General features: G+C 47.0%; 1 protein-coding gene and 1 long non-coding RNA gene across 2 annotated transcripts; one reads left to right on the top strand and one right to left on the bottom strand.

Moving 5' to 3' along the window:
- Window positions 1–832: 832 nt before the first annotated feature.
- On the top strand, window positions 833–1,443 carry LOC148118940 (uncharacterized). Its single transcript, XR_015735566.1, has 2 exons — window positions 833–1,153; window positions 1,258–1,443. It is a non-coding gene; the product is annotated as an uncharacterized LOC148118940 (long non-coding RNA).
- A 1,107-nt stretch (window positions 1,444–2,550) lies between these two features.
- Window positions 2,551–10,668, bottom strand: Gsdmd (gasdermin D). Its single transcript, XM_087898864.1, has 10 exons — window positions 10,535–10,668; window positions 9,462–9,682; window positions 9,062–9,248; window positions 8,371–8,536; window positions 8,015–8,117; window positions 7,724–7,777; window positions 7,040–7,422; window positions 6,822–6,966; window positions 6,661–6,734; window positions 2,551–6,525 (listed from the first exon to the last, which is right to left on the bottom strand). Exons 2-10 carry the CDS (start codon window positions 9,676–9,678, stop codon window positions 6,283–6,285), a joined length of 1,572 nt encoding a protein of 523 aa, XP_087754990.1. The 5' UTR covers window positions 9,679–9,682; window positions 10,535–10,668; the 3' UTR covers window positions 2,551–6,282.
- Between the last annotated feature and the right edge of the window lie 13,274 nt (window positions 10,669–23,942).

Below are 23,942 nucleotides of genomic sequence, written 5' to 3'. Positions count from 1 at the left end.
ACTTTGCTGGTAGGCCACAAACTCGTGGTGATATACAGATTACTAGAAATGCGTTAAACTAAGATATAAGAGTTAGCCAATAAGAAGTTAGTGTTAATGGGCCAAGCAGTTGATTTAATAAATACAGTTTCTGCGTGATTATTTCAGGTCTAAATTAGCCGGGGGGCCGGGACAAACAAGCAGGCCCTCCCCAACACCCAGAGAGCCTAGACAACAAAGAGGACCCTAAGAGAGACATACATGGATCTAATTCATGGGAAGTAGAAAAAGACAAGATCTCCTGAGTAAAGCATGGGGACCATGGAAGAGAATAGAAGTAGAGAGGAGAGGAATGGAGGGGAACAGAGAAAAAGAGAAAGCTAAATAAAAACAATAAAAAAAGAAAGAAAATGAGGTAACGCTATGGCCATGTGGCAATAAACAAATTACTACAGTTAAATGTAAGAACTAGCTAGGAATAAGCATGAGCCATTATCCAAAAACTTATAATTAATATAAGTCTCTGAGTGATTATTCAAGAACTGACAAGCAAGAGAGAAACCTCCATTTACAGTGTACCCCAAGTCCCCTGAAGCAGAGGGTCATCCTGACCCAAGTACAAACTTACTCCTAAACTGTCCTGTGCATCTTCTCTAGGAAAGTATGTGTGGGCATGCTGGGGTATGAAAACGTCCACACACAGGGACTGTGTAGCAGTTTCCATCCTTCCAGGAAGTTCCTTAAGACAGGAAGTAGGCCAGATTTACTGGATCTCTCCTTCCTCAAGAGAATAGGAACAATTAAGATTGCAAACAGCCACTCCCTAGACAAGCCCAGTTTCCCAGCAGAAGCAGAGACCAAGAAAACTGCCTGTTAGTAACAAAGCTGAGCTTCCTGGAAAAGGCCCCAATGGAACCACCTAGAAAGGTCACTGTCCAACATGCTGAGCTGCCTGCAGGCTGTGCAGTGGGCTCCAGCTTTCCAGCTTTTCTGAGCTGTCACCCATGCTGGTGACAAAGCCTTTCGGTATTACAGCTGCCTTGGAGTGACTTTACCTCCTGCAGATAATCTCTTCCCAATATTCCTGTGAGTGATCCCAATAAAATTAATTGGTTCACCAGGTGGGACTTTGATCGTATTCCTGTTTGGGTCTGTTGTTGATTCTCTAACTGGGGTGAGTAGACATTTGTTCATGTCTTCCTGGGAAAAGTCTGTCTTTATGGGTTCCTAGAGGACAGGCCTTCGCACCCCTAATTGATCTCTTTTGCACTCTTGCAGATGGTTGAAAACAGGAACGAAAACAGGAACAATCTGTTGTTTTCAGCAATGTTTCTAAGGATGTTTACCCCTAAGCCATTGAGTTCCGGTGATGAGCTTCCTGCTTTTGCTGTCTTGGCCTCCCCTGCTGAGGGCTATATATACTGTGTGAGAACGTGGAATAAAGGCTTGTCTGCAGAACCTGAAGTTGTGTTGCGTGTTAATCCCGACGTCCCTCGCTCAGAAGAAAGACGGTTGCCATGCTGGCGCGGCATGTCTCACTACAGGGCAGGCTCACTTCAGCCTCACAGGTTGGCAGGAGTCAGCGGAAGGCACTCACATGCATCTTGCTTCTGTGTGGGCACACCCCACCCCTACCCATCATGCCAATGATCAGGAACTCCTCAAAAACTTAGTCACATTCGGGCAGTGGTGGCGCATGTCTTTTATCCCAGCACTTGTGAAGCAGAGGCAGGCAAATCTGTGAGTTTGAGGCCAGCCTGCTCTACAGAAAGAATTCCAGGATAGCCACGGTGTCACAGAGAAACCCTGTCTTGAAAAACCAAAGCGAACCAACCAGACAACAATAAAAACCAAACTCAGCCGCTTATTCTTTTCTTTGTATATTTATTGAGTTTTCCCAACTCCTAGACCTGCCTCCGTGCATTGTACCCCTGTACGATGCTTGTGATACTGGCGACTATGCATGTGTAGGTGTTCAGATAGCCTTTGTTAGCAGGTGACTTTGCTGTGGCATGATCAGGTAGGCATCCTACTTTCAGTGACTACAGGCCCCTGCTTTTCCACAGAAAGGAACTTGTATGGAATAGGCTAAGGAAAGTAGAGTAAACTAGGCTGCAGGATGGGTGAGGGCTTGTGGACTTCCACCAGTTTATTACCCCCTCCCCCCATTTAAACAACAGGAATGTATTGTCTTACACTTCTGCATACAGTGGTCTCTAAAGTCAAGAAATCAGAAACCATGATGTTATCTTTAGTGATAGGAGTGGCAGGCTGCATTCCTGCCACCCGGCTCACACCAGCCAGCTAGCTTGACCCTAAATAACAACACACAAATTGTATTCATTTAAACACTGCCTGCCCCGTTAGTTCTAGCCTCTTATTGGCTAATTCTCACATCTTGATTAACCCATTTCTAATAATTTGTATGTCACCACGAGGTCGTGGCTTACCAGCATGAGTCTAGCCAGCGTCCTTTTCGGGAAGGGGAATCATGGCGTCTGCCTGACTCTGCGTCTTTCTCCCAGCATTCTGTTCAGTCCACTCTACCTATCTAAATTCTGTCCTTCAAAAGCCAAGGCAGTTTCTTTATTAACCAATGAAAGTAACACATAGACAGATGACCCTCCTTTACAATTTCCCCTTTTTCTGTTTAAAAAAAAGGAAGGCTTTAACTTTAACATAGTAAAATTACATATAGCAAAACAGTTATCAAGCAAGAATTACAGTTACAATATTTATATCTACTTTATCTTTTATCATAACTAAGGAAAATTATAACTATCTATTTATTCTTCAACTCCATCAAAGATTCCAGAAGGATATAATACTACCTAAGTAAACAAGAAATAAGCAACTTCCAAACTCTAGAAATGGCAGACACATCTTGCTACCTGTACAGTCACCCAAAGTTCTTTTGTACCATTGGGGCATCCATCTTTAGCCTTCAGGCCCATAGTATCCAAAGACATTTCCATGAAGCAGGAAATTTCAAAGCAGTTCAGTCACTATCTTCTGTGTCCCACAGAATGTCTCGCAGACCCTTTCATGAATCATGAACCCCGAAAAACCATATCACCTTTAGGCAAGTTCAGCGGTCCTCTCTCTATGGGTTCTTTGTGTCCAGTCTATGCATCAGTCCAGGCAAGAGCAGTTTCTTGCCCAAATGGCTATCAAACTCCATGAGGAACCTCTTTGATGCCCATCTTCCTCTTGAAGTAGCTGGTGCTGCCAGGAGTAGACACATTTCATTGTCATGAAAAACCCTAAGTTATTAAAACATTTAAAATGTCATATTCTGTAGTCTTTGAAAGATATGAAGAATGCCTATCTAACTGAAATATATCTCTATATATCTAGAAAATCTAACTATCATGACTACAAGCTTGATTATTGACGATTATCCATTAACAACCTCTATTTCCTAATTATACATTACATTTTTAAATGAACTACACAATCACAATACCTTAATCAAGATCAGAAATATATATACATATAACAAGATTGACCTTAAAATCCACATCAATGCAAATTATTCATATCTATATCAAATTCCCCTTTAAATGTAAAAGAACATTTATAAACAACATATGGGAATATGGACGCAGGTATTTCTCTCCAAACTGCTTCATGCTGAATGGGGGCGCTGTTAATCAGGTATTTTATGGTGTATGTATCCTGTGTCCTAGATTCATTTCAGTCGGCAGTTGAGCAAAGTAGTTTCTTGAGGGTGTTCACAGAAACCTTTCAGGAGGGCGTGGTCTATCATACCATATTGGGATAGAAGCAAACCACAGGGTCTCATCCTCTATGAAGACAAAAGACCCTACTTTCCAAAGCATCATGTCCTTTGACCCAAATTCTGAAGTCATAATACCCTTATGAAATCGATTCTGGTTTAGCCCATATAATGAAATATCTCTCTGTACTTAGCTCCTTCACAGACAAAAATTTTAAAGAAAACACAATATCCAGACTCTCTTTGAATTTTCAATTTTTACGTGGCTTATTTTTTTTATATCTTTTAATCTATAACTATCTGTACTCTGTCTCTTTAAAGACTTTACCGTTTTTTAAGGCATTAACTTTATTTATGACTCTTTATACTCTTTTTCTTCTCTCTCCCAAGCCTATGTTTATCTAACAGTATGACCCATTTAGAGGCCTTTTATGTCTGAATCTGTCCTATTGTGAATCTGTAATATTTTACTATCCAGGAGCATTTTTGTTTTCAGTTTTACATCACTAAGCACTTAAGAATCTAAGCTGTGACATTCCTAGATCAAAAACAAGTACTGCCTGCTTGCCCCGCCTAGACCAACATGGTAGAGGTGCTTGTGTTTCTGAGCCTTGCACGTTGCACTGCTAGCATAGTGGATGTGCTTGTGCCTCTGAGATGCAGCACGCAGTGACCCCCTTTTAGGCACACAGTGAGTCTAGTTGCCATCAAAGAAAACACAGCACTTTATTCCAAATGCTCCATTCAAAAGCTCTGTCTTCCGCAGGAGCCAGACAGAGATCACGATGGTGGCACAGCCCAGGAAGCCGTGTTTTAAAACCGTGCAACTTTTTTCCTGTTGTGGCTGCTGAGTCAGGGAAATTTCTCTGTATCACAACACCAACAAACAGCAAAAAGCTGTGTTAAACTGTTTTTTCTGTGTTTAAAATTAAGCTCTCTCAGGTTTTACATGGATCTAGTTTACCACATTGAGGCGTCAATTGTAGTGATAGAAACGGCGGGCTGGCTCACACCACCCAGCTAGCTTGACCCGAAATAACACACAAATTGTATTCATTTAAACACTGCCTGCCGTGTTAATTCTAGCCTCTTATTGGCTAATTCTCACATCTTAATTAACCCATTTCTAATAATCTGTATGTCACCACGAGGTCGTGGCTTACCAGCATGAGTCTAGCCAGCGTCCTTCTCGGGAAGTGGAATCATGGCGTCTGCCTGACTCTGCATCTTTCTCCCAGCATTCTGTTGGGTCTACTCCACCTATCTAAATTCTGCCCTATCAAAAACCAAGGCCAAATAGACTGGATCAAATGAAAAGTCCCCTTGCCACACAATAATCAAAACACTAAACATACAGGATAAAGAATATTAAGAGCTGCAAACGAAAAAGGGCAAGTAACATATAAATGCAAACTACTATACCCAGAAAAACTTTCAATCACCATAGATGAACAAAACTACGTATTCCATGAGAGAACCAGATTTAACCAATACCTAACCACAAACCCAGACCCACACAAAGTACTAGAAGGAAAAACTCCGACCCAAGGAAGTTGGCTACATCCACAAAAACACAGACAATAGATGATCTCACAGCAAAAGTCCCAAAAAAGGGAAAACACACACAATAACATCACCAACAACAAAAGGGGAATCATGGCATCTCCCTGACTCTGCATCTTTCTCCCAGCATTCTGTTTGGTCCATTCCACCTATCTAAATTCTGCCCTATCAAAAGCCAAGGCAGTTTCTTTACTAACCAATGAAAGTAAGACATAGGCAGATCATCCTACATCAGTTATCCTTTTTGGACTGCCATCAGTTGGGGCTTCCATAACAAACCAGGGTAGCTTAGGCAGTGTGGAGTGCCGCTTCTCAATTCTACAGGCTGGCAGGTCCAGGCCAAGTCCATGCCTCTCACAGATTCAGGTCTGGAGAGGGTCCACACCTTGGCTCACAGAAGTTGCCTTTCCCTGTGTTTGAATGTGTGGGGCGTGAGTGAGCTCTGTGGGTCTCTTTCTGATGTGCTAACAGCTAACCCCTCCCCTGAGGCCTTCCTCTTTGTCCAGCACTTTGAAAGGGAGACATTGGCCTGTGGATTTGGTGGAACACACATCTGGAAGCCTGGCTTCTGAAGGTTGGGGACCCTTCTTGGCTTAGAGACCATCATCTCCTGTGTTTCTCTGTACCTTCTCCCAGTACATGCCTTGAAGTCAAATGTTCACTTTTTTCCCTCATATTTTTGCCATCAAAACTACTGTGTGTGTGTGTGTGTATGTGTGTGCATGTTGGTGCGGTGCAGTGCATATTCTAGAGATGGATCCAAGGACATGAACATGAACATGCTAATGGTGCGTTCTATCATGGAGCCCATCCAGGCTCTTCCTGAATATACCCTTGTTGCGAAACAGATTTCCAGGTCTCTTCCACTTTCGGAATCTGCATTATCTTCATTAAGAATCCCCTGTTCCACCCCCAGTCCCCAGAGGCTCTGTCATAGTTTCTGAATTCTGCCCTGGCTGAAAGTAGGACATGAGGGTGCTGGAGGAAGAGAGGCATGCAGACTAGTAAGATCCCTGGCTTAGACTTGACAACAGGGCCAGGGAGGCATAGAGCGCACATGTAGGGCCCTGAGATGTTGGTTCCCAGTGCACCTGGGGGGTGTCCACTCGCAGCGTTAGGCCACATTCTTCTAGCAAGATCCAGATGGGAGCCTCCTCATGCCAGCTGTTCCCAAGGAGTCTGGGGGGTAGGGCCACAGTTCTCTGCTTCTGCCATGGGGAGCTCTTCTCCAGGATGTGCTCCACCTATCGGCAGAGGAAGGTAAGAGGTTGTAGATGGAGGAACTGTAGCCTGAGCCCCTAGGATGCAGGACTGGATCCTGTCAACCTTTCAGGATGTACCCAGGGCCCAATGGCATCCCCCATGCCATGTCCTCTCACCAGCTCCAGCTGCTTGGGCAGCACCGTTGTCTCCAGAGCGTTTGCCAGCAGCTGTTGCTGGGTTTCACTCAGCACTGGGGAGAGATGTGGGCTGCTGAGAGGGCTCTGGAATGCCCAATATGGCACCCATCATCCCTTCCTGTCCCCCACGAACTGCTCACCAGTCAGTGCTCCCAACAGGTAGAAGATGGGGGCAGCGAGTTCTTGAAGCAGTTCTCCATAGGGAAGCATCAAACACTCGAGGATGCTACCTGCTGGACCATCCAGAGGTTCCACCTCTTCACCAACGCAGAGGGCCTGTCCCAGCTGAGGCACAGTGAGGTAAGTGAGGCTGTGCAGGCTTGGGCAGGCCCTGCCCACCTCCAACCTTGTCACTCACTGTGGCCTCCAGGGCTTCCATGCTGGGCTGGTCATGTAAAATCCTCCCAATGTCCATTAGTAGCTGTTGTCTTAACTCCATTCCTAAGTACCTGAGTTGTGTGCATCCAGCCTTCACCTCTGCACGCAGGCCTTGGAAGTCTTTTCTGGCCACCTGTTCCTCATGGATTTGTTCTTGAGGGACAGTCAGCTGTACCCTCTGATTCCTATGAGGTTTTGTTTGACGCTGGGGAGGAGAGTCTGATCCAGAGGTAAGACGCATAGGCAGTTCAATTGAAGTCTCAGGGTGGACAGGGGTATACTGACCTTCAGCGGCCCTGAGTTCTGCAGCCTTAGGTTGTAGTATGGCAAGTAGGCTAAAGGAATGCCGACTCTGGTCATACTCTATAAGGCATGTGAATGGTAGAAGGGAAAAGGGCTGTTTTCTGTAGGGTCCCAGTGACCACTGACAAATGCCAGAAGGCAGAGGTTTTCCCTGGGCCCTCCCAACTCCTATCCTTTCCCTACTATTGATGCCCAGGGCAGATGAAAAGCTAAACAGGCCCAGCAACATAACCCATTGTGTATGTGTGTTGGGGGGGGATGGGGGGATGTCCCTCTCCATAGGAGACTGACCACCTCATGACTGAGCACAGAACACCTCATAGCTAAGGGATATGTGGGGCAAGAGTGTCTGGGGCCTCACTTGATGGGGGCAGCTCAAAGGTCCTCTTCTTTTCATCAGGGAAGAGAAGGATGTCTGGCAGCAAGAAAAAAAAAAACAAACACATCACCAACTCCCTCATCCACAGGGTTCCTGGGACCTCGTGAGGGACTGCCCCTATCACCCACATATCAGTGCCTGGCACGCTTGACCACCCCGTCTGGGAGATCATGCAGCTGGATGACACTGCATCCCCTGGCTGGCTGAAGCCTCCCAGATTTCCTGCTTCTCTGACACACAGTCTGGGTTCTAGAGACAGGCCTCAACACTCACCCCATGTAGGGTCAATGAGCAGCTGGGTGACCCGGAATGCAAGGATGCTGCCTGCAGGAATGGTCACCGTCTTCTTCCGGCTTAGCTGGCCCCCGCCTTCACCCTGAAGGATGGATATAGGCTGAGGGATGCTGAGCAAATGAATAACTGTGGGCGAGTGCTGGTGACAGATCACCACTGGTGGTGGCCACTCCAGGCTTTAGCTGTTGTAGCAAGTGAGGCTATAGGTTGCTTCTGGAAGGGTCTTAGAAAAGCCTAGACCAGCTTCTGCATGAAATCCTGCTCCCTGGTACTTGGATTCCTGCCATTTCTATATGCTCAAGTGAGGACAGGGAAGGGCTAAGGCTAGCACACACCTTCAAGAAAGCTCCAGGCACTGCAAACTGGCCTAAGCCCTCTCTGCTGTAGGTCTTGGTGACCTGCACCTCCTCCTCTGTCTGCAGCACCTCGGTCACCACAAATACATCATCTCCATGGCTCCGAAGCTGTTGTAGGATCCTGTGTTCAGGCTGCCGCAGGCACCTACAGGAAGATTGCTGGGGCTTGCCCACCATAGACTAGCATCCTTCCTACCACCCCGACGACAGGTGTGATGGAAAGGCTGCGGAATCCAGGAGTCTGTGGATAGCAGAATTGAGCATTTTCCCAGGATATTCCCAACAGTGTCTAGGTGGTTGTGGGAGTATGACAAAGTTAAACAAGGGTGAGGGGACCCGTGTGCCTGTGGAGAGACTCTGTTCTTTACTATTCATAAATCCAAGTTCATACTTGGATTTTACTCCCATAGCAGCTCAGCCTGATTCCAAGGCTTTGGTCCCTGCCTGGATATCATGATCCTCAGGATACAGTCTTGGCAACTAAAGCTTACTGGCTCAAGTAACCTCCCTCCCAACCTGCCATTGTTTATAGTGTTCCCAGCCTCTGGGACTTGCCTTGCTTGGTGCTGAGAGATACTGCTTCAGAACCCTCCTGATGCCCAGTAGCCAACAGACTGCCAAGAGCCTGGCGCTCCAGGTCAGAGAGCCCCCATCCCTCCAATGGTCTCACCTCTCATGCTGCAGGAACTCCCAGGTGTTCTGTGCCACACGCAGTATGCGCACCTTCACATTGCAACTGTTAGACACTGCAGCTGCCCCAGAAATCTCCCCATGTCCTGTTCCTGCCAGTGCCATTCGGGCTTTTATGTTCCCATCAACGTCAATGGAGATGTGGAAGGGACCACAGCATTCTGGTTCTGAAGGAAGACCGACCACAAGGTTAGATCACACTAGCCACTGCCTGGCCGTGCCTCTGTAGCAGTGGACTACAGAGGGAGTCTCTCCTCTGGAAACATGACCAGAGGAGCAGAGCTGTAGAGCCCACTAAGAGGGCAGGCTGGGCTTAGCCCACTCCCTTCTCTTCAACCTGGGGGCTCAGGATGGGGAAGACGGGAGCAGGAGAGAGATACCTGGTTCTGGAGCATTGGGTTCCAGGATGTCCTTGATTGACAGGTTGACACACCTATAATGGGATTTCCAGAACCAGGAGCTTGAGAGTTTCTTGCTCAAGAGGCAGTAGGGCCTGAATCTGGTAGAGGTGCCAAGGCTGTCCACTGGGGTGAGCTCTTTTTTGTGGTACACCTCTTTGAGCACGCTCCTAGCCACTTCCACAAAGACCGATGGCATGATCCTGAGGGCAGAGAGATGGGTCCATACTTAGCTGCCTCCGGCACTTGGGACTGCCATCCCTTCAAAGTTGCCTTGCCTTACTCGTCCTGGTTTGTTCTGGCTCACCACTATACCAACACAGACAGTGTTCAGTTTGTGGCCCACTTGTCTGTCTCTCTCTGGAGCCATGAGCAAGGGAGAGAAGAGGAGGCAGCCTTCAGCAGGCCCTGTACTTTCCACGCTATCAATTTCTGTGTGTAGCCCTTGGCCACCTGTTAAGGTCTAAGCCACCTTGTTGCCCCCCTTGACTGAGGACCAAGGCTGGGGAGGGAACACAAGCCTCCACATCTGGAATACTTGGCACAGGAGCCCACAGCAAAGTCAGTGTTCCAGACCTCAGTGCTTTCCTCTCTTATGCACAGCTCCATGAGCCAACTGTCCTGGAGGAACCTTCCTGGTCAGAGGTCAAAACAGGCCCGGGACAGACAGACAGCCTGTGCAGTGTGGAGGGTCAGTTCTACACTAGAAAACTGGGTTCCCGGGGCCTGCTGATGGTGGAGAGTGAGCCAAGAAGGCACTTGAGGGGGCAGGGAGAGTCTTGTGGGCCAGGGGAATCAGTCTGAGTCCCAGAAGCCTGGAGATTTTTTTGCCAGCTTCAAGCTTAAACCAGGCTGGTCCCACTCTAAGGGCTAGTGGGTGGCTTTCATAGAGGCTAGGCCCTGGGTGCGAGGGTGCCCTCAGGCTGCCTGGTATAGTGGGGCTTTTGGGAAGGGCTTCATCCCTGATCCAACAAACAGACTTCGAGGACATAGAGCCGACCAAGCCAGAGAAGGGGCAGCCGAACTCTAGGAGGCTGAGTAGCAGGGTGGCTCACCTCAGACCTTCAGATCTTCACCTCCACTGAAGTGTCTGGTCTTACCAAGGGAAGCGAGGATGCGCTGGGGACCAGGGAAGGGTCTCAGTGAAACTTTGAAGCTGCAGCCCCAAAGCAGCTGGAGCCCTCCCTCTGGCAACAGAGAAACAGCGGTCTGGCCCAGCCTTCTTGTCAGCCAGGGAGCCCACCCGGGGCACGGGAACGCCTCTGCCCCGCCTCCTCTGCATATAGGAGCCCACCCGGGGCGTGGGAAATGCCTCCATTCTCAGTAACTGGGAGCTTCCCTTTCATGTGGTCCTGGCACTTTTTCTTTCTTAAACATCTGAGCCTTTGTAAAAGATCTGAACAAACATCTATTGAGATAAACAACTGTACAGACTGCCCAACAATCACTTCATTAGTTATCAGGGAAATGCAAATCCAATCTAGGGAGCATCAAGGCCAGTAGGCTGGCTTCCATCTTAGTAACTAGTAGTGAGAATGTAGAGAAACAAATTTGGGGCTCTGGCAGGCAGAAAGTGTAAACGACAGCAGAACTGGTTTAGAATACATTGGCAGGTTTTTCAAACAGGTGCATGCTTAGTTACCAGGTGACCTAGCAATTGGACATTTAGGTGCACATTAAAACTAAGACGTTTGTGAAGAGGTCTGCAGTCTTTGACTGTGGTTGTCAATAGTTGAAGCATTTGCCTGAAAAGCAAATGAGAGGTTGAACAGATATGTGTAAACCAATGCTCACGGTAGCTTTTCAATTCTTTTCTTTAGATTTAAAAATTTTTATTTTATGTTTGTAAGCTTTTTTTTTTTTTTGACTGTATGCACATGCACCATATGTGGGTTCTGGGAACTGAGCCCCAGTCCCCTACAAGAGCAGCAAGTGCTCTTAACCACTGAATCGTCCCTTCAGTCCTTAGGGTAGCGTTTTAAAGGGTCAAGCAGATAACCCCTTAATAATCTGAATGACCATCAACTCATACACAGATAAGAAAAGTAGTAATTCTGGACAGTATTTTGTCCAGTTGGGCCCTGCACACACTCAGCAAGGAAGTACTTTCTGGCTAAACTCCATCACCCCACCTTCCCACATTGGGTGTCATGGCAACTGGGAGGAGTAAATACCCTTCACATGAAACCAGACCAAAACCAAGTCAAACAAACACACAAACTCCCACACATTCCTGTGCAAGTTATTTTGTATGAAACCCACACAATGAGCAAATCTTTTAGTGACTGCCAAGGTCTAAGAGATGGGGGAAAGGAGAGTAACTCCTAATGGGTTTGGAGGTTTTTTTTCTGGCGGGAGTGGAGATGTGAGCAATAAACACACGCTTTTCTTTTTTGAGACAGGGTCTCATTATATACTTCCCGCTGGCCTGAAACTCACTATATAGACCAGACTGGCTCTGAACTCACACAGATCCACCTGCCTCTCCTTCAGTGATGACTGATGTGGGAAGGCACAGCCCTTTGTGGGACCTAGGCATCCATAGGTCTTGGTGCTTGGACCGTATAAGAAAGCTGTATGGGCCAGAGAGTGAGCCAGGGAACAAGCCAGCAAGCAGCATTCCTCCATGGTATTTGCTACAGGTTCCTGCCTGAGTTCCTGTGCTGGCTTCTTTCAAAGATGAACTGTCAAATAGCAGTCAAAGAAACCTTTCCTTCCCTTGGTTGGAGTGCCTTATTACAGCAACAGGAAGCAAATTCAAGCAGTATGTGTTTGTATATGCATTTATATCTGTGTGTGTTATATGAGCATGTACATGTTTACTTGCTCATGTGTTTGTACGTGTAAGTTTATGTGTTCATGTTTCCATATGAGCATGTGCACATGTGTACATCTGTCAGTAGAGATGCATTTGTGTTTACGGGTACACAGTTGCACAGCACATGTGTTTGAGTGTATCCGTGGGACTTGTGTCAAGCCAGGGCTGCCCACTGCAGGAAAGGACTTCATCTGACCTGCCAGGTCTTCAGTCTCCCGCCTGGTCCTCTTCCAAACAACCCCAGCCCTCATGAGCCTTGTCCAGCCTTGCTCCCTATTCCCATCTTATCCAGGAGGGCCAGCTCTAGCCCAGGGACAGTGGGAAGTGGTCTCTGTTTGTGTTTGCTCTTTGAGACAGGGTCTTTTGATGTAGTCCAGGCTGTCCTAGAATTCACTATGTAGATCAGGTTGGCCTCAAACTAGATCCTCCTGCCTCTGTTGCCTGAGTACTGGCATTAAATAAATGAGCCACCACACACAGCTGGAAGTGACCTTTTGAGCTCTGCTTTACTTTTTTTTTTTTGAGACAGGGTTTCTCTGTGTAGCTTTGGAGCCTGTCCTGGAACTCGCTCTGTAGACCAGGCTGGCCTCGAGCTCACAGAGATCCTCCTGCCTCTCCCTTTTGAGTGCTGGGGTTAAAGGCATGTGCCACCACCGCCTGGTTGCTTTACTTTTGTTTTAATATTTAGTTAAAAAATGTATTAAAAGCTGCTCAGTGGTGGCACTCACCTTTAATCCTAGCAAAAGGCAGAGACAGCGGATCTCAGTGAGTTCGAGGCCAGCCTGGTGTACAAAATGAGATCCAGGACAGGTCCAAAGCTACAAAGAAACCCTGACTTGAAAACAACAGCAGCAGCAGCAGCAACAACAACAACAACAACTTGTATCCCATTTGATGTATTTTGTGTTCATGCACGTGCATGCCTGTGCACATGAACTACAGGGAGGTTGTTGAGGCTAGAGGACAACCTTCCAGAGTCGGCCATGGGGATCAAAGTCAAGTCCTCAGGCTTGGGAACAGAGGCCTCTGTTCACTGAACCACCTCGCTGGTCCCTGATTTACTTTTTTAGAAGATCAGTTTTTGGGGAGACAGGACTATCTGAAGCATGGAGGCCAGGTAGGTGACATCCACAGAGAGGACAAAACAGACTGTGGCACATTGTGCCTGCCATCTCCGGGCAGTGGTTTGGAGTAGCCGCTGGCCTGGATGCAGGCACTGCTGCTGTGCATTTCTTAGTCACATTTTCAGGGTCCTTTTTTTTTTTTTTTGCTTGTTTTTGTTTTGTTTGTTTCGTTTTGTTTTTTGGAGACAACGTTTCTCTGTGTTGTCTTCACCATCTTGAGACTTCCTCTGCAGACCAGGTTAGCCTCAAACTCACAGAGATCTGCCTGCCTCTGCCTCCCGAGTGCTGCAATTAGAAAACTATGTGCCACCACGTCCCGGCTCCAGTGATACATTACATTTTCAGTAATAATGACTCCCAATCAAAACTTTTTGGCTTGTTGGCTCCAGACAGCTGGTCTGAGAGGGCAGGGTATGAATACACACAGAAGGGAGGCATTTATATACGTGCTGGGTGGTCCCCATCTTCTCTCCAGCACCCCTTCACAGGCTGAGGGCCCCTAGTTCCTCTTGAGGGTCAAGGAGTCTGAAACACATTGCTGCAACTCCCAGACACCGGATGTGATAGGCTTCCTCCTTCTGATTAGGTAATGAGGTTCGGGGGGCAATGGGAGTTGACCATGGCTCCCCTGGGCGAGAGCTGGATAGGCTTTTTTATTTCAGAGCCAGGCAAGCCTTTGAGGTTGAAGTGTGACCGAGGCCTAGGAGCCTTGGATCAGGATTCTAAGGAGAGTAGGAAAAGGGTCATTTAGGTGAGGCGAGTCCATATAGGGTTGTGCAAAGAAAAGGAAGCTTACTGCACAGCTGCAGTCTCTCAGGATGGGCACTGGGTCAAGCACAGTGGCACTGGGCCAATAGCAGTGAACCTCAGGGATCAATGACCCTGGTCGTGGAGCAGGGACAGGCTGTGGAACACACGACAAGAAGTACACAGGACTAATCTGGAGGCCAGCATTGGGGTGGGGAGTAGCATGGTCAAGGCGCAGCGACCTGGGGACCTAGGAAGGTGAGGGAGGATGTGGGGGAGGGGATTCTATCTCGTTCCCAGGCTCTTGGTTTAGCCTCCTGGAGGCCCTGAGGAAGGGAGGCATCACCTTGGCTTCTCCTCCCACCCTTAGCTGGGTCCTATAGGCAGTACTGTATGACTGAAGGAAGCTGAGTAGATAGAGCCAATGGGAGCAGTGGGATAGGCCAATGCAGAGAGGATGTGGTGAGGGTGTCAGTGTCTCTTCAGATGGGTCCAGAAAGACTGCAAAAGGCCCCATGGTGCTGAGGGAAGGAAGCAGGGAAAGTGAGCAGCTGCTTGCCTCTTGGAGACAGGCAGTGAGGTTGAAGGGGGTTCTTGCTCCCTCGTGTAACCCGGGGCCCATCTGTAGGTGCCTATTCCTGGCACACCCTTCTCGTCTTACTTCCTTTGGCAAGAATCAGGTCCCAGTGCCAATGGGATGGGTTGAAAGGAGATAGTGTCCTGTGTCTCCACCCCCCACCCCGGACTTTCTCCTAGGTCTTTCTGCCAGACACTGCTTTGGGAGTAGGACTTGTTTTTCAGCAACTGATAATCCATGAGGCCTGGGACTCAGCAGGTGGAAGGCTGAGGCAGAACATTATGGGGACATGGGAAGAGAAAGGACCCCCTTATCTGGAGTCGGATTGAAACCTCTCACCGGCTGAGAAGCAAGACCTAGCATAATTAACATTTGCGGTAAAGACTGCTGACCAAGAGATAACATTCTCATACATAGATACTTTATGTTACAGCAGCACTGCCGGGTCTAAGGCCTGCGTCCATATGACTTTTGGTCAGGGCCTCTATCCTTTCGGTGTTAGTTGTTGAGGGTCACTCTGCAGGAGTCAGACAAGGACAGTTACCCGCTAGAAGAAATGAGAATGAAAACCCTATGCAGATTGATTTCGTCAGCCTGGATGAGACTTTGGGGAGTCCAATGCCAGGGAGTTCATTGTCAGCATATTTAAAACATGGTACAGGAGTCTGGAGAGATGGCTCAGAGGTTAAAAACACTGACTGCTCTTCCAGAGGTCCTGAGTTCAATTCCCAGCAATCACATGGTGGTTCACAACCATCTAAAATAGGATGTGTACCCTCTTCTGACATGAAGGCAGAACACTGCATACAGAAAAAACAAATCTTCAAAACGGTAACAGTTTGGGAAAAGATTTCCAGGCAACAATCAGTCCAGTTCTAGATACACAATAAAGTTTAAGGTATGGCTACACAGAAAAGCATTTACTAAGTACGTACGATGGGTTCTATAGCTAAAAAGCCTAGGATGCAGTGTGGTGTGTGGCCAATGGCATAGAGGTCAGAGGCCGTACAGTATGTGTGACTTCTCCCTTAAGGATGGGTGATGGAATAGGGAGGGAAGAGTCTGGGAAAGCTTTTCTGAGGAATTTGAGTGAGGTCTGCTTCTACAGCAAAAGGTAGGTGAAGTCTGTCCCTTCAGAGAGCAAAAAGTTTACCAGGTCATTAACAAAACCCAGTCCCAGCCTTCTAGGTGGGAAAACAAGTATTTAACCTTCTCCGTTGAGAAGAGGCCCCTGTGTGTTTAGCATTTCTGGTTTGCATAGTGATCTGTGGGCACAAAGAACCACCTGGTGGCCTTATTTGAGATTCTTAGCAACTTTTTTTTTTTTTTTTTTTTTTTTTTTTTTTTTTTTTTTTTTAAGCCCTGACTGTCCTGGAATTTACTGTGTAGACCAGGCTGGCCTTGAACTCACAGATCCGCCTACCTCTGCCTCCTGAGTGCTGGGATGAAAGGCGTGCACCACCACCACCCTGCTTCTTAGCAACTTTTTGAAGAAAATTTCAAATCCCACTCAAATCCAATATGATTATTGTAAACCAGCCAGGTACCGCTAGCCCTTGAGGGACCGCGCCCATGCTGCAGTGTGTCTTTGACTGATTCTTCCTTCAGACCCTCACATGCACGCTCTCCTTGAGTACCTCCCTTTCTGTTAATTCTGGTGCTTAAGCCTATATTAAAAAATATTTTTTTAAAAAAAAATATTTATGCCATGTGGTGGTGGTGCACGCCTTTAATCCCAGCACTCGGGAGGCAGAGACAGGTGGATGTCTGTGAGTTTGAGACCAGTCTGGTCTACAGAGTGAGGTCCTGGATAGCTAGAGCTGCTACACAGAGAAACCCTGTCTCAGAGAAAAAAAAATGTTTATTATACCCCAACTTTGCTACATATTGGCAAGTCCTGAAATTCTTTAAGGCATCAACAGTACAAATCCCCATTTGGGCTAAGTTGAGGTCCCTAAAAGTCCAAGGGAACTCTTCAGGTAGCTGAGGGTGACACTGGGGAGCTATACCTACCACCTGTCTCTGTCCTCACAAAATACTGACAAGTTCACACCACCCACATGTTCCCCAGGAGCCAGGTGGAATGCTCCGTCACACGGTCAGGGGTGTCAAATTCAACCTAATCACAAATTCTCCAAAGAGGAAAGGTGTCTGTTTGGTGCGAAGTTTATTTTGCTGTTGTTTGTTTGCTTTCGTTTTTCCGAGATTGGGTTTCTCTGTGTAGTCCTGGCTTTTCTGAAACAGCACACGAGGCTGGCCTTGAACTCAGATCCACCTGCCTCTGCCTCCAGAGTGCTGGGATGAACTACCTCTGCCCAGCTTGGCAAGAAGTTGTTTTTTTGGGTTTTTTGTTGTTTTTTTTTTATTTTTTTTTTAGAGAGAGAGAAAAAAAAGGAGAAATGTGTGTAGGTTGTTTAGACGCAAGGTGACTGGAAGCCCAGGGTGTGACTTGACACAGCAGTTACTGGAGGTGGCCCTGCTATACTGCATAAACCATCTTGTCTGAATCAATTGCAAAAATCCACGTCATGGGCTGAACCTGCAAAGCACAGGTACGCGTAGAGCAAGCAATCTCTGGTGGAGCTCCTGAGAAAGTCATTGTCCCAGACACACGGGCCTGAAGCCTTCCTGGGTCTAGTTTTACCTAATCTGAAAGGAGGGAACGCATAACAAAATAAACAAACCTGTGGTCAGGAGTGGCTCTGTGGGTCTGAGAAGCTTGGCAGTAGTAGAGGCTTCTTTCAGTCACTTCCAGCTCTTCTCTCTACAGGAGGTATATAGGACCTTTTCCACTGCAGCCAGACATGCTTGACCAGGAAGGGGAGCTGAGGAAGAACCACACCCTGGAAGTGGAATGAAAAACTTCCCAACCTGAGTGCAGGCTGAGTCCATGGAGGAGACATTAGACACTTCCTCTCTCCCCCATCTCTCCACCCAGCGTCCTGGTTTTTCAAGACAGGCTCTCCTGGCTGTCCTGGAGCTCTCTGTAGACCAGGCTGGCCTCAGACTCACATAGATCCTTCTGCCTCTGACTCCTGAGTGCTGGGATAAATGGCCTGCTCCACCACTGCTAGGCCTGGCCTACATTCTAATTCAAGAATGTGCTGGCTTCAGGCATTGGCTCCAGCTCTGTACCTGATAGGATTGTCATGAAGATTTAACTTGTGAGGCCCAGGGATGCGGCTCAGTGATGGCGAGCTTGCTGAGCACAGGGTTGGCCAATTTGAATTAATTTTTTTGACCTTTATTTTTATGCGTATGGGTGTTCTGCCTGCCTGTTTTGCCATGCAGTGCCCATGGAGGCTGAAAGAGGGCATCAGATCACTGGGATTGGATTTGCAGAGGATTATGAGCAGTCATGTGGGTGCTGGGAATTGAAAAACCAACCAACCAACCAACCAACCAACCAACCACATCCAAAATTTGCCTCTAATTCTGTGAGTTAGTAATTTGGGCAGGGCTCAGCAGAGGCGGTTCATCTCTATTTCCCGAGGCATTGTTCCGGTTCTGTGCTCAGAAGGCAAGCAGTGGCTTCACACATATGGCAGATGGTTGCCATTAGACAGGTGTCAGTGAGCGAAAGCTCTTCTAGGGACTTAAGGATTCCTCACACTCCTTAAGTTGAAGGAGTTGAAGTTCAAGAGCAGATGCTGTACCAATCAGTGTTCTCTGAAGGGACAGAACTGACCACGAAGGCTTGGAAGATTCCTGGACAGCTTCTGTTCTTCAGTCAGTCTGCTTTGGAAGTTCACAGAAATCCATTCCAGCCTCAGTGAAGGGTGCTGCAGCAACAGGATAGATGATCTTGCCAGAGAGAGAGAGAGAGAGAGGGAGAGGAGGCAAAAGGCCGTCTCTTTCTTCTGCTTCCTTACATCTGGGCTGCCACCTAAGCTTAGGGTGGATCTACCTGCTCCATAATCTGATCCCTGCCCCTGACAGCAGTGCCCAGCTGCTTGCGTTTCAGTTGATTCTCGATGCAGTCAAGTTGCCAACCGAGATTAGCCAGCACAGGTGCTTCCATAGTTGGGCTGTTGGTGGTTTATAAAGAGTAGCCTTCGTAGGCTGAGCAATGGCGGCCCACTACTTTTAATCCCAGTGCTAGCACTCGGGAGGCAGAGACAGGCAGATCTCAATGAGTTCGAGGCTGGCCTGGTCTACTGAGTGAGTTCCAGGACAGCAAGGGCTACACAAGAGAAACCCTGTCTCGAAAAAATCCTAAAAGAAAAAAAGAAAATAAATTAAAAAAGACTGCTGATAGAGCTCTGCAAAGCCAGCTCAGAGGCGAAGAGCATTTGTTGCTCATGCAGAGGACCCGTGTTCGATTCCTAGCACCCATATGGCAGCTCATAAACACCTGTAACTAAAGGTCCAGGAAATCCAGTGTGCTCTTTCAGCTTCCCTATGAATTGTCCAGATGTGGTGCATAGGCACACATGCAGGCAACACACTCACACACATCAAAAAAAAAAAAAAACTAAAGAAGAAAAGGTTGCTTGCCAGGTGTGGTGGCACACACCTTTAATCCCAGTAGAGGCAGGCAGATCTCTGCGAGTCCAGCCTGGTCTACAGAGCTAGTTCCAGGACAGTTAGGGCTGTCACACAGAGAAACTAGGTCTCGAAAAACAAAAACAAGACAGACTGCCAATGGAGATTCTATTTCACACATTTTGGGGTATTTCTCCCCCACATCTAAGTTTTGCCAAGGCTTACATTTCTTAACTGTTGAGGTGTGGGCAGGGCCAATCCATAGTCACCAGTTCTGGCACGTAAGTCACTTATGGGCTTGCCACTCCCTTGGGTACATCTGGCTGCATATACTAGAAAGAACCAGAAACATTCTAAAGTTCAGCCGAGAGTGTGGCAGTGAGGAGGTCTGCAGGTACAGAGACGGGCCTGGGTACAGAAGCAAACAGGACGAAAGATGGTTCTGATAGACTCAGCCTCTCCATAGAGATGTTTTGTTTGGGCATGGCTTCCCACCTTGGTTCCTGAAGCCTCCATGTGAGTAATCCTCCTGTTTAGACACCCTAGCCTCTGTTTGTCCTTCTGATGGGGAAAGCCAGGCCTTTTCAGTCTTGCATGCTGTCTCTACCAGAATCACAGAGGTCCTCGAAGTACTTGTTATTGCATGGACGTGCCATGGGAGCTCCTACGAGTGGGGCCCAGGCAACAGTTGTGTCCTTGCCTATGTGAGCAGACACTTCATTAGAAGCATGAGTATGTGAATCTTTGTCCCTGTGGCCATTTTACGCATATGAATATTTACAGGGACATTTATTTGCGTGTGAGAGTGCATGCTCATGCTATAACGTGTGCCTGGAAGCCAGAGGACGTCTTCATGGAATCAGTTTCTCCTTTCACCACGCAAATTTTAGGGGTTCAACTGAGGTCATCAGGCTTGATGGTAAGCACTGTACCCGCTGAGTCATCTTGCTTGCCCTCTATACATTTTTATTTATTTTGCCGAAGATATTGTTAAGTATTTTGAACCCCTGGTAATGGGTTTCTCCACCGATACAACAAGCCAGATCAGACCGAATAAAAAGTCTAGGTTTAATGAGCAAAGCATGGGAGGTGGGGGGGGGGAGCAGGGTAGAGAAATCACATGGCAGCTCTAGGGAATAGGCAGTTCTAGGGAATAGGCAGTTCTAGGGAATAGGCAGTTCTAGGGAATAGGCAGTTCTAGGGCATAGGCAACTCTAGGGCATAAGCATTTCTAGGGAACATAAATACGCTGTTGGCCCCGTCTTGAGCAATTTCAAGGGAAGAGCTGCCACTTGGCCAGCTTTCTAGAAAGGCTGGGGTTGAGAATGGGGGAGTGAGGTCAGAGCGGGAATTTCCAACATATATTTAATTGCTTTGGAGAAAACAATGTTTATGTTTTTTATTATTTATTTATTATATATACGGTATTCTGTCTGCGTGTTGTGCCTGAACGCCAGAAGAGGGCATTAGATCTCATAGTAGATGGTTGTGAGCCACCATGTGGTTGCTGGGGATTGAACTCAGGACCTCTGGAAGAGCAGTCAATGTTCTTTACCTCTGAGCCATCTCTCCAGCCCCTCTAACAAGGTTTATGTTTAACTAGAACATTTCCCACTCCCTGCAATTTTTATTGCTGCAGAACCAAATTCCTGTAGTCAGCCTGAAGAAATCTCCTTTATTATTGTGCAGGTCTGTGGTAGCCGGGTAACAAGGAAATCTATGAGGTGAGCTTATGGCTCATCGCAGATGGGCAGGATGCCCCCTCTCCTCCCAACTGGTGACAGGTACCCACTTATCTCAGAACTCTGAGAGTTGCAAAGTTGCAGGCAGTCTGCTATGTGGCCGAGTCCATGATTAGAAAAGGGAGAAATCTCAAACTACAAAATATTCATTAGAGAAAGGCTTTGCATCCTGAACCAATAGGATGGGAATTTGGGGAGAAGGCTGTATGAGAAGAGTATGACTATTTTACCTACCTGGAGTATTAGCCTCTGGGTATGTAAAGGCAGGAGTTTCTCACAGCCAGGGCCTTTAAAAACCACTCTCTTGGGCAGCAGAGATGGCCAGCCGTTAAGAGCACCAACTGCTTTCCTAGAGGACCAGTGTTCAATTTCTAGTGCCCACATGGCGGCCCGCAATCGCCTGCAACTCACTCCCAGAGGCTCCAACACTCCTCTGACCTCAGTGAGCATCACACATGCTTGTGATGCAAACACATAAATGGAGGACAAACACACATGCATACAAAATTCAAAATTTAGTGAACAAACAATCCCCCACTGTTACACAACAAATCATTTGGCTGGACATTTCTGCCTTTTCTCTATGCTGACATCCTTTCTGTGTAGAAACCGCTTCCCTTCGCATTACCAGAGCAAGGGTCTTCTCTTCCACTTTTCCAAAGATATTTTTTGAGGGGGTGGGAGTTTTTTTTTTAATTTCTTGTCTCTGTAACTGCCAAGGTTGCCTGTCTCTGTCTGTCTCTCTCTTTCTCTCTCCCTCTGTAGCTAAGATTCTCCTGTCTTCATTTCCTGAGTCCTGAAATCCTAGTCTTGAGCCACCAAGCCCAAGGTTTTTTGTTAAATTGTAGCAAACTATTATGTAAGGGAAAAGTTGCAGTTTTAGCTGCTTCCAAACGGATACAATTCTGGGAAATTATCTCAGAATGTTGTGTAACCATCACCGGTGTCTCCAAAACATCCTTCTGAACCGAAACTCTGTGTTCTTTTAAGAAACAGCTTCTCCTTCTCTCCCGCCCCCAAAGCAATAGCCTGTCTGATCCTTTTCTTCCTTCTTTTTCTTTCTTTTTATGAGACCCTTTCACTCTGTAGTCCTGATTAGCCTGAAATTCTCTACATAGTCTGTGCTGGCCCAGAACTCACAGAGGTCCATCTGCCTCTGCCTCCAGAGCGCTGGATTAAAGGCAGGTGCCACTTGCCTTACTTTTCTAGTATGATAAAACACCATAGTCAAGGCCAAAGGGACAGGTATCAGCTCAGGACCCCCAAGATCAACTCCTCAGCACAAAATGAGAGAAATAAATATAAAGAGGTCAAAATGACCTATTGCTTTGGCTTAAATTGGCCATACTACTTAGGCTAAGATGAAAAGCACTTCAAGGAGAAAAACAGAGAGTATGTGACAAGGGCCATCTGGCAGAGACCGATAACAGCTGGAATACTGTTGCCATAAGAATAGCCAGAAATTGGCCTTTCAAGAACGTGTTCCTATTATGCTTCATTTACATGCCCCAAGGACAGACTGGAACCAGCCAATCAAAGCTGTGTTCATATCCATACTTCATTTGCATAATGACATCAGTCTTTTTTAATTTGGCTTTTTTTGTAACTTCTTTTTGTTCATGCCTTTTTGTAACTCCATTTTGTAGTCACTTGCTATTCTCAATTAGGTGAGTATACAAATTAGGTGAAAACCAGGGGTCCCCTGAGTTTTGTCTATAAAAGTCCCTGCAACCCTAAGAAGGGAATCCTCCCATCCTCACTGTGTTGAGAGTGGGGGATGAGTTCTGTGCCTGGCTCGTATCACACTTTGGAATAAACCTTGCTCTTGCATCCAACCCTAGGATTCTGGTGGTCTCTCTGGGGGTAGAGGGTCTGGGCACAACAAAAGGGAATTTATTTGCCCCAGAGGGATAAAGGGCAGGGAATAAGAGACAAATACAGGGGACAGAGGGCAAGGGAGAAGAGAAAGGGACAAAGGAGAGGGGTAATGAATATTTGTCCTGGGGGGGGGAACACAAAGAATTGCCTCTGGATAGAAAGGAGATAGGCGTGGCTCACAGGCAAATGGTGGTTTATAAAGGTATAAACCCTGTGTCAGGATGAGGTGTTGAATTTTAATTGGATATGTTCATTATGAACCAAAGGGGGCTGATGATTTCTGAACTTCAATACTTTGATGTCCTTGCCTATGTGAGTAGATGCTTCATTTGAAGCATGACCTTGGTAGTCAGTTTCTGGAGGAGGAAGTGACCAAATAAGGGACTAGTCCTTGGTGGTTAGCTTTAGGAATGTAATCTAATATTTTTTAGTAAGGCAGAGGGAATGCAGGAGAAGGGCAAGGCCTGCCAGAACCATGTTTGTCAAGCTTGGACTGGCTGGAGCCCCTTCAAAGGTGATTTATAATAGAACACATTTAATTTGGCTTATGGTTTCAGAGGGGGTAGCATCCATGATTGCGAAGGACAGCTAAGAGCTCACACCTTGATCTACAACCATGATGCTGAGTGAACACTGGGAATCCTGAGTCTTTTGAAACTTCAAAGCTGGCCCCTAGTGGCACACCTCCTCCAAGATCACACCCTGAATCCTTCCCTAGTTCTACCAACTAGGGACCAAGTATTCAAATCTATGAGCATATGGAGGACATTCTCATTCATACCACCACACCGCTCATCCTAGTTAGGGTTTCTATTGCTGTGATGAAACACCACGACCAAAAGCCAGCACTTGGGAGGTAGAAGCAGGCAGATCTCTGAGAGTTCAAAACCAGCCTGGTCTACACAGTGAGTTCCAGGTCAGCCAGGGCTAATAGTGAGACCTTGTCTTGGAAACAAAACAAAACACTGAATAATATTTCATTTCCATGTGAATGGTCACTTGGGTTGCTCCTAGTTAGCTATTATGATGTACAAATAAGTTATAATCGGTATTTTCTTTTTTAAAAACATATTTATTTATATAGTTTTAATG

The sequence above is a fragment of the Myodes glareolus genome, chromosome 19 (assembly GCF_982192425.1).
Source record: "Myodes glareolus chromosome 19, mMyoGla1.1, whole genome shotgun sequence".
NCBI lineage: Eukaryota > Metazoa > Chordata > Mammalia > Rodentia > Cricetidae > Myodes > Myodes glareolus.
This window is presented reverse-complemented; position numbering and strand designations above follow the sequence as displayed.